This window comes from Myotis brandtii, unplaced genomic scaffold, assembly GCF_000412655.1.
Source record: "Myotis brandtii unplaced genomic scaffold, ASM41265v1 scaffold547, whole genome shotgun sequence".
NCBI lineage: Eukaryota > Metazoa > Chordata > Mammalia > Chiroptera > Vespertilionidae > Myotis > Myotis brandtii.
Window position 1 is genome coordinate 2063608 of NW_005370024.1, and position 11134 is coordinate 2074741.

Here is an 11134-nt window from a genome sequence, read left to right on the forward strand (position 1 = left end):
CACCTCCCCTCTGGCCCAGGCAATGGCAGCGGCTCCGTCCTCTCCGCAGCAGATCAGGGACCGGCTGCTGCAGGCCATCGATCCCCAAAGCAACATCCAGAACATCGTGGTGGTGTTGGAAATCATCTCCAGCCTGGAGAAATACCCCATTACCAAAGAGGCACTGGAGGAGACGCGACTTGGGAAACTCATCAATGACGTCCGCAAGAAGACCAAGAATGAAGAGCTCGCCAAGCGGGCCAAGAAGCTGCTGCGGAACTGGCAGAAGCTCATTGAGCCTGTGCACCAGAATGAGGCAGTGCTGCGGGGGCTGGCAGGTGCCCCTGGCTCTGCTAACGGGGGTGCCCACAACTGCCGGCCAGAGGTGGGGGTGGCCAGCGCACCCAAGAGCATCCATGACCTGAAGAACCGCAATGACATCCAGAGACTGCCTGGGCTGCGGCTGGACAGGCTGGGCAGTCACAAGCGCCGGGGGGACCAGCGTGACCTTGGCCACCCTGGGCCACCTCCCAAGGTCTCCAAAGTAACTCATGACTCCCTGGTTCCCAACTCATCACCTCTCCCCACCAATGGGATAGGTGGGAGCCCCGAGAGCTTCCCAGGTCCCCTGGACAGTGGCAGACACGTGGGCCCTGAGGGCAGCTGCCTGGAGCAGGGCGAGAATGACAAGCACAGCATCAAGATCCCCATCAATGCTGTGAGGCCGCACACCAGCTCCCCAGGTCTGGGCAAGCCCTCCGGGCCCTGCTTGCAAAGCAAGGCTGCAGTGCGACAGCAGCTGGAAAGGGCGGACCAGACCTCGGGACCTCCCCACCCCAAAGGGCCACCTCGCTGCTCCTTCAGTCCCCGGAACTCACGGCACCAGGGCTCCTTTGCCCCAGTCGCTCGATGTCACGCAGGTGCCATCACCACTGCCACTTGCCCAGCCATGCACACGCCCTGTGCGGCGGCTAGAGCTGTTGCCCAGTACTGAGAGCCCAGTGCACTGGCTAGAGCAGCCTGAGGGCCACCAGCGACTGGCAGGGCCGGTCTGCAAGGCAGGGCTGTCGCCAGCTGAGTCCATCCTACCCCGGGCTGGCTTCTCCCCAGACTCCTCTAGGGCGGACAGTGATGCAGCCTCCTCTGGTGGTTCAGACAGCAAAAAGAAGAGGAAACAGCCTCGTGACTACACGGTGAACTTGGGCGGCCAAGTGGCCGAGGCAGGCGTCAAGCCTGTGCGGTTAAAAGAGCGGAAGCTCACCTTGGACCCCATGACAAGACAGATCAAACCTCTGACCCAGAAAGAGCCAGTGCGGGCCGACAGCCCTGTGCACACGGAGCAACCCAGGACAGGGCTGGACAAACCCGAGGCCAAGACCAGCCTCCAAAGCCCCTTTGAGCAGACGAACCGGAAGGAGCTGTCGCGCAATGAGATCATTCAGTCCTACCTAAGCCCGCAGAGCAGCTTGCTCTCATCCTCGGGCGCACAAACCCCAGGGGCCCACCACTTCATGTCTGAGTTCCTGAAACAGGAGGAGAGCACCCAGCGTGGGGCCAGGACGCCACAGGTGCTACTGCCTCCAGGCCCATCCACTGACCTCCCGGAGCTAAGCCGCCAGGTCACCCAGAACGATCTGGACAGAATCCACGCCCACCAGTGGCCAGGGGTGAATGGGTGTGTGGACACACTGGGTAACTGGTATGACTGGACGCAGTGCATATCGCTTTATCCGCACGGTGACGGCGGGCGATTGAACATGCTGCCTTATGTTTGCTTAGACTGATTGGCCCCTCAGCCTCTAAGTGCATTCCCACCTTGCAGTTAGCAGGAGGGTGGCCAGGCCTGGAAGCCTCGTGGTTTGGAGCCCAGCTGAGGCAGAAGGGAGGGGCGGGAGTCTTAGGTCTCTCTAAGCTCTTCCCTCAAAATTCTCCTTCTTTTGTGAAATGCTGCTACCAGTTTACTAACAAAATTACAAAGGAAGGACCGCGTGGAAGGAAGGCCGGCAAAGTGAGTTCAGAACTCTATAGCAAACCAGCTATAAAACGCGTCAGCTCCCCACCCCAGGAGAGGTGCGGACACTTCCCAGCATCCATGAGCTGGGACCTCAGTTGCAGGCAGGCACAGAAAACCTGTGGGAGAAGTTACCTTTAACACAGTGACAGAAGCATGCATCGCATCTATCTGCATTTTCTGTTCTTTCATTTGGCCCTGAGTGTTTGAGGCAGTGGGCAACCTCATGGCCTATTTGCACCCCATCCAGCCAGTGTTTCCATCATGGTGCCAGATGTAATGAGCTGCTGGCATCAGGTGGCCAGCCTGTTTGACCCACACTCCATGGGCATCCACACATGAGTATTTCGTTTCAGTTCAAACTCACTTTTTAAAGAAATGCTGCAAAAATTTGTTTTCTAGAGTTTATTCCATTCCATTTCACCACCAGCCAAATAATGTTCCTTTCTATTTTTTCATTTTCCCTTTTCTGCACATATCTAGAAAAACTTCACCTTTCTAGAGTCTCATCCCCAAAACAAAATGTTCCCACAGGTGCTACCCGTGTGTAAAGCTGTACTGTTGTCAAGGAGACCTGTCTGTGCGCTGGAAACACTCATGACCATTCCTTTAGATTCGTTTGCCTGTCATAACGCGATTTGCAAAAACAAGAAGCCTTAGTGAATGTACAGTATCTAGACTTCTGTGTTCTCAGGATGCAGAAGGGAGCAACTTTGCTATTTGGTCCAGTAAGTGGACACCTTGTGATATAAATGTGGAAATAAAAAATAAAATAAAAACCATTTGCACAAAAAACAAAACAAACAAAAAAACTCTATAAAAAAAACACACAAAAAAAAAACACAGAACCTGGCTGGAGAACCTGGCTAGGCTGCTGATCAACTGAACGCTGTCTCAGAGGCTGTCTCCATAAAAAGAACCTGGCTATGATGATCGACTGAACGCTGCCTCCATGTCATTCCTTCTTTGCCGACTCCGTCCACACCTTGGGGAACCCCTTGGCCTGCTGGGGTTGGACCCCAACACTTTCCATGCATTATTTCCAGTAAAACATTTAATGCATAAATTCATCTCACCCATCTCTATATTAAAAATGCCCACACCTACGTATCTAGCTCAGGACCCCCTGCTGAAGTACAAACTTGTTGTCCAGCTGCCTACATGGTGGCTCCACTGGAACATTTTTTAGGCATCTCAAACACAACATGTCCAACATGAAACTTCAATCCTTTTTTCATTTTTAAAATCCCCTCAGGCTTCCCAATCTCAGTAAATGACTATGTCATCTATCTTGCTGCTTCAGGCCAGAAACCTAGGATTCATCCTTGATTTATATTTTTTTGCTTTCCTTCAAAATAGTCTTGTTGGATTAATCTCCAAAGTGTTTCTCAAATCCATCCACTTCTCTATACTTCCATTGCCACCAAGATAGTTCCATTCATCAAAATAACTTAAAGGACCATTATCATAGCCTCCTAACTGGTCTTCTTGCTTCTTCTGTTCTCTCTCTCTCTCTCTCTCTCTCTCTCTCTTTATTTTATTGTTGACAATATTACAAATGCCCCCCCCCTTGCCCACCTCCACCCAGCCCCCGCCTCCTCTTCCCTCTGGCCATCACCTCACTGTTGTCTGTGTAGATGGGCTATGCATATATGTTCTTTAGCTAATCTCTTCACCTTTTTCATCCCATCTGCCCTTCCCACCTCCCCTCTGACAGCTGTCAGTCTGATCCATATATCCATGTCTCTATTTTGTTCATCAGTTTATTTGTTCATTAGATTCTACATATAAGTGGGATCATATGGTATTTGTCTTTCTCTGACTGGCTTACTTCACTTAGCATAATAATTTCCAGGACCATCCATGCTATCACAAAAGGTAAGAATTCCTTCTTTTTTTATGGCTGCACAACATTCCATTGTGTTTCTACCCTGCACCCTGCAACAAGTGTTGCATTCGGCTTCATCATTCACTTGCTTAAATCTTTCAATGGCTTCCTGCCTTGGCCTGTCAGGTGCTGCCTGATCTACTATTGACCCATCCTACTCTCCCCATCACTCACTATGTACAACCACACTGGTCTTTCAGTTCTTCAGCGACTCCAAGGCTCTTCCTCTGCCCAGCACACTCTTCTCCCAACTGCATTATTGGATTCACATCTTGCAAGTCTCATCTAATATGTCATTTCCTCCTAGAGACCTTTATGGACTCTCCTCTCCAAACTACCTCACTTCTCAGACCAGCCTTTTTTCCTTAATAGCATTTATCACCAATTTATAAGATTCAACTTATTCATCTATTTTATTGTTTATTTTATTGAATGTAAGATCCATCATACACTTATCTCTGCCTTGTTTTGACTTATCCTCAACTGGTTCCTTAGAATACAGCACAGACAAGGCTCACAAAAGAATATATTTTAGTTCTGTTAAATGCATGTAAATGTCATGAATCTTTGATGTGTAATAAAAAAAAGCATAGTTTATGTTGTTCATTATATTCCAGAAATGAGTGAGATCATGTGATATTTATCTTTCTCTGACAGAGACAGAGAAGCATTGATCAGATGCTCAAACCTCAGAGGGAAGGTAGGGGAGGGTGAGGGTAAAGGGGAGAGATCAAACAAAGGACTTGTATGCATGCATATAAACATAACCAATGGACACAGACACCAGGAGGTGAGAGCATGAGCGGGGGTTGGGTGGGGGGAGCAATGGGGGAATAAGGACACATATGTAAACCTAATCAATAAAAATAAATAAATAAATAAATAAAACAAAACCAAAAAAAACATATAGTGATTGCTTCTTGAGCTTTTAGGAGAAAATGCTACACTAGTGGTTCCCAAACTGTATTTTATGCAGTGATGAATTAAGAGGGGGAAAAAAGGTGGAAAAATTGTGTTGCCAGGATTTTACCATTACTATTGAGTAAGTGTATATAGAAACAACAACAACAAAAAGCCACACTTTCTATATCCACCTTCATTCTACCAGACAGAATAGTGGAGAGCTAAGGAAATTCTAGGACAAAGACACTCTCAAGGCATGGAAATGGAAACAGTATGGTGGCTTTGCGAAAAATCTGTAAGATTGTTAGAAGAGAGTTACCAATAAAGAATTAGAAAAATTTGATAGGTTTGGGTGATGGTTGAGAGCTTTATGCACTATGCAGAAGCATTTGGACTTTATCCTCTAGAATGAGCAAATCTGTAGGAAAATGACATGGTCCAATTTGCATTTAAAATTATTGTTTTGTGGCCAATGTAGCAAATGGTTTGGAGGCAAATGAACACAAAACAGTTAGAAGGTTGTTATAATAACTTATGAGCAAAATGTTGGCTCAGGCTTGAGGTAAGGCAGTGACACTGAGGATGATGGGAAAAGACAGTTTTTTTTTGCTCTGAGCTCTTCTTGGAATGGTTCCTCAGAGGCCTCAACTAAGTCCCATTTCCAGTTTTGACTTGTATCATCTTCCTCTGGGCTTTAGAATGAATGTCATATTATTTATCTGTTGACCTTATAGCTCCCTTTTTTGATGAATAATATATTTTTAAAAACCACTACACTATAGAGCCTTTACTGTGAGGATTAAAATAATAAATGGATGTGAAAGCACTTTGCAATGTACCACACAAATGGAAACTATTTTTATTACCAGTAAGTCAATTTAGTTTGCAAAGAGAAAAATCACTTTCCCACATGTAAGCTCCCAGAAGCAGACTCCCCAGGCAGAATGAATCACTCTTATAACCATAGCACTTTTTCTTACTTCTATCATAACACCTCCATTAATTATAAATTGTTTATGCGTTGGATTTTCTTTGTAACATATAAATCCTTTAGAGGCAGGGAGAGAGCCTTATGAATCTTTGCAGCCTGGTTTGTGGTAGACAGTAAGTGCTCAGTAAATGTTAATTGCATGCATGAATGAATGATTCGTTCCCAGAAAAGGATAAAGGCAGGTGGTAGGGAGCTGATAGTGACTTCAAAGTTAAAATAAATAATAGAGTAAATACATTAAAGTGAAAGGCTCAGAGAGATGATCATATATTTTATTTTAGTCTAGAAGATATACATAGATTTACTATACTGCCAAAATACTGTAACAGCTTGATCTTAGTAAAGTTTTATATTTTATAACACTGATAATTAAAAATCCTTTTGTAGTGTTGTATTAATTTACCCATTCATTTAGCCAATCTATTTCCAATGGTTAAATACAGAGCACTGTGCTATGGGTTTTAAATAGACATGCCCCTGCCCTCATAATGTTCACTATCCAGTGGGGGCTGGGGAATTTTATTAATTTAACTGAGATCACAGAACTAGGAAGGGACCAAGGCAGGTGGATTGATTACAGTGAAGAACCTCAAGGGTTATTTTTTTTAATTTATTTTTATTTGTTGATATTAGAGAGAGGGAGAGAGAGAGAAACATTGGTGTGAGAAAGAAACATTGATCAGTTGCCTCCCACATGCTTCCCAACCAAGGATGGAACCCAGAACCTGGGTATGTGCCCTGACTGGGAATCAAACCTGCCACCTTTTGGTATATGGGACAATACTCAACCAATTGAGCCACACTGGCCATGGCAAGGGTTATTTTTTTTGTTTCATAATTAGTGACCCAGTGCACAGATTCATGCACATTGAAAGGAAATTAATTAGAAGGTGGCCATTGGGGTGGGACTGGGTGATACGGGCCAGACACGCCCTGGAGTCAACCTCCCTTAGTCCCTCCCTGGTGTGTGGAGTGAGCGGGGTCCCTCTGGCAGGTGGAGTCCCTTGGTCTGGCCTGTGGGGATCAGACTGAAACTGGTTCTCCAACATCCCCTGAGGGGTCCTGGAATGCAAGAGGGCACTCTGCAAAGTTGCTGTCATACAGGGTGTGGAACGCAAAAGCAAGTGTGCAGTAAACCAGATTCAGGGCCCACAGTGTCCCAGCAACATAACCCATGCCTGAAGGTGGAATCGCATGGCTCTGCAAGGAATAGGGCTTCCTCCTCTCTGGTTTCAGGGTGCATCACCTGAGAACCGCCACTGCCAAGTCACTGCAGCTCGGCAGCTCCTGCGTTGAACATCTGCCCCCTGGTGCTTAGTGCACATCATAGCAACTGGTCAGAATGCAGCTTGCTATGAGAGAGAGAGTATATATATAAGAGAGAGAGAGAGAGAGAGAGAGGGTCCCTTGCAGTCACTGAGGTTAAGTCAATAAGTACTAATGGAATACCAACAGGGACAGATGTATAAAATTATAATGAATTGTAATGATAATGTTTCCATCCTCGTGGAGTTTTTGGTTTGGTGGAAAAATTTAGAAAACTGACCATAATCATAAGATGGGATTTTAATAAAAGATTGACAGATCTTTTGGGAGAAACGGCTTGTAGGAGCTGAGCAGAATCAAGGTGTGGTCTACAATGTGTCCTGGGCGTATAGATCAGAAGACTACTATTTCAGACTTTGCTGCACTTAGCATAATGCTCTCCTATGCTAAGTGACATAAGCTGGCCAGAGAAAGACAAATACCATAAGATTTCACTTATATGTGGAATCTAATGAACAAAAGGAACTAACAAACAAACAAAACAGAAACAGACTCATAGCTGTCAGAGGGGAGGGGGTGGAGGTGGGTGGGTGAAAAAAGGTGAAGAGCTTAAGCAATAAAATAAAATAAACCCTCATAGACAGACAACAGTATGGTGATTACCAGAGGAAAATGGGGTGGAGAAAGGCAGAAGGTAAAGGGGGAATAAGTGGTGATGGAAAGAAACATGACCTGGGGTGGCGAACATCCAATACAATATACAGATGATGTATTATAGAGTTGTACCCCTTAAATCTATATAATTTTATTAATCAATGTCACCCCAATAAGTTCAATTTAAAGTGTTCTGGGTAAATAAATAAATAAATAAATAAATAAATAAATAAATGACTTTGCTCCAGTTCTCCTGGTTGGAGGACTATGGGAAAGACACTCACATTTTTGGGCCTCACTGCCCTCATTTGTTAAATATGAGCAATAACAGGTAATGTTTCTACTTTATTTTGAGAATTAATTGGTTGAGATAAGGGAGGGAAAGCAGTTTCTAAAATGCAATACAGATATATGATAAAGAAAGCCAATTTCCTTGAACCATTGTTCTGGCATATGAGCCATTAAATAAGAGAAATCATAGAGAAGTGATTTATAAATTCTTATTCTTAGTATGTAATGTGGTGCCTGTCACATAGTAAGTGCTTAATAAATACTTGTCGAGATTGGTTCCTGAATGGCTGAAACCAAGCCCTCTCTCCTCTGGCTTGTGGGGAAGACATATTGCACCCAACCTCTTGTGACCTTTTCAACACATCGAGCCATTGTCAATAAATAGAGTAGTTATAATCCAAAGTGCCCTTTCAATTGGGTATTTTTGTTTGTTCATTTGGTTGTCAGAGATGCATGTGTGTGACTGTGTATGTGTGTGTACAAGAACATATTGGAGAGACCTGGTGAACTGTCTTCACATCTATTTGGTTCTGTTAAGCATCTCTTTGCACCTCTTTACTGGTGAATATTCATAGCCTGCAGCACTACTGGTGTCTAGAATAATAGCACGTATTCTCCGTGGATGTTTATATTTCAGCAGGCATTATAGACATAAGCTAAGGAGATAAAGCTTAAGCCTGGTAAGGCTATCCACTAGCCAGAGAGAAGATTTATCTGAGGAAGGCTGGCTTACTTAGCACTAGCAAACCACACACCCATAGGCAGTTAACAGTCTGCCTACCAAGATAGCCGTTAGCTTGGATCAGTGGCTGGACATGTCCATGCCTTTGATATGGATATACCGCCTGCAAATCTTAATCTCACCTGTAATTACAATGTTAATACTTGTAAAAATTATAAGAAGTTTTTTTCTAGTCTTAACATTTATTTAATGTCACTCAAAATTGTTTGTACAATAAAATGTTATTAAAAGAGAATATGCAAAACTTTTGCTTCCATGAAGATGGAATAGATGATTTGTCCCTATTCCTTCCACTAAGGACAATTAACAATCATTGAAATTATGTATAAAATAAATATAGAATATCTAAAAGGTAGAGAGAAGAAGGAACATTGCCAGGAACTTGGAACCTGAGAGACAATAATATGGTGAGGTTCTTGGGTGTTCTTTTAACTCATATATTCTAAAATTGGATCTGGAGAAGCTCGAGCACTAAAAATGCCAGCAGGTACAAACAAAAAGGCCCCAACCCTAGCTGGTTTGGCCCAGTGGATACAGCGCCAACCTGCGGACTGAAGGGTCAAGGGCACATGCCCAGGTTGGGGGCTGGATCCCCAATAGGGGGTGTGCAGGAGGCAGCTGATCAATGATTCTCTCTCATCATTGATGTTTCTATCTCTTTCTCCCTCTCCTTCTTCTCTGAAATCAATAAATATATATATATTTTTAAAAGGCCCCAACAGAAGCCTGCTGTCTGTAGCCCAAGGACCAAGGAAGGGCAGTCTCACCAGCTCTATTCCAGCCAAACACTGCAGAAAAATCATGGCTTTACCCTCATTGGTATCAGCAAAGACAAGTGGATAACCTAGAGATTCACTCTGGCTGGGATGTAACAAGGGTGGTATGAGAGAAGGTGAGCACGGAGCCAGGACTTCCAGTCCTGCTGAGTAGTCACAAAGCTCTCCCTTCCATCCACAGTGTCAGGGGAGACCACGTGTGAAGCCTGGACTTTCACCTAGAAGGCAGTGGGTCTCCCTTCGCCTGCAGTAATGAGGCTCTCCTGCCTCTCCCTACTGTGCTGATGGCAGAGGAGACCTAGAGAAGAGTCAACCACTGGCTGCTGTGGCTCACTGGTTGAGTGTCCACCTATGAACCAGTAGGTAAGTGTTCGATTCCAGGTCAGGGCACTTGCCCAGGTTGTGGGTTCAATCCCCAGTAAGGGATGTGCAGGAGGCAGTCAATCAATGATTCACTCTCATCATTGATGTTTCTATCTCCCTCTCCCTTCCTCTCTGAAACAATAAAAATATATATTTTTAAAACTAAATACTTTTATCAGTATCCAGTGGTCATGCAGCCATACAAGCCCTGTGGTAACAATGGAGAACATGTGGGGATGAGTAATGGGCACTCTTAATCCTCCAGGTCATGGGGTCAGAGGAGGCCTAGAAGGCAGTGGGTCTCCCACTTCTCCCAGTAGTTCTGGGGAGCCCCTGCCCTCCTTAGGTGTCAACAGAGGCCAAGAGGACCCTGCGCTTCTCTTTCCACCTGGCCATCATGAAGTAACACCCCACTTTCCCTGACAAAGCAATACTTCAGAAAGATAGCCAAGATAGAAATAAATCTGGAGTTTCTTAACACAACCCCGAAAATGTCTAGGTTCAGGATGAAATGATTCATCACAGAGAGAACCAGGGAAATTTCCACAAGAGTGAGTAAAGGCAATGAATGCTAACACCAGCATAACAGAGATGCTGGAAGTCTGCAGCCATTTTTTCAGCTCTACCCTCCTTTTCCTCTCTTTTCCATATCCTGGTGACACAAATGTTAAAGCTTTTAACAGGTCTCCGAGTGCCTGTCTGTCTGTCTCTCTTCAGTTTGTTCTCTGTTATTCAGATTGGGTAATTATTGTTCTTCCTTTCAGCTCACTAATTCTTTTTTTCTGTCCTTCCATTCAGCTGGCATGATTTTAAAGCAGCCATCATAAAAATGCTTCAATGAGCAATGACAAACATGCTTGAAAAAAATTAAAAAATAAAAACCACAGCAAATAATTAGAAGCTATACAGAAACTTAAGTTTTAGAACTTTGAAGTACAATAACCAGAATAAACAATTCCATGGATGGACTCAACAGCTGAATGGGCAATCAGAGGAAAGAAGCAGTAAACCGCAAGAAAGAAGGATAGAAATTACCCAGTCTCAATAACAAGAGAAAATAGGGTCAAGTAAAAATGATCAGCAACTCAGGAACTTGTGTGGCCAGGACAAAAGGCCTAACATTTGTGTCACCGAAGCTGGGAGGAGAGGGGGAAGAGGTTGAGACAAAAAAGTGTTTGAAGAAATAATGGCTGGAAACTTCCCAAATTTGGCAAAAGACACAAACCTATGGACTCAAGAAGCTGAGAGAACATCAAACAGGATGAACAAC

At 44.5% G+C, this 11134-nt stretch overlaps 1 protein-coding gene across 1 annotated transcript in view; it reads left to right on the top strand.

Annotated features, from left to right (window-relative positions):
- Positions 1-2495, top strand: part of LOC102254336 (mediator of RNA polymerase II transcription subunit 26-like) — a 2832-nt gene extending 337 nt beyond the window's left edge. The window contains 2 exon segments of the mRNA XM_014549342.1: positions 6-874; positions 876-2495. Coding sequence (XP_014404828.1) covers positions 23-874; positions 876-1763 — 1740 coding nt within the window. The 5' untranslated portion in view covers positions 6-22 and the 3' untranslated portion in view covers positions 1764-2495.
- Positions 2496-11134: the final 8639 nt, after the last annotated feature.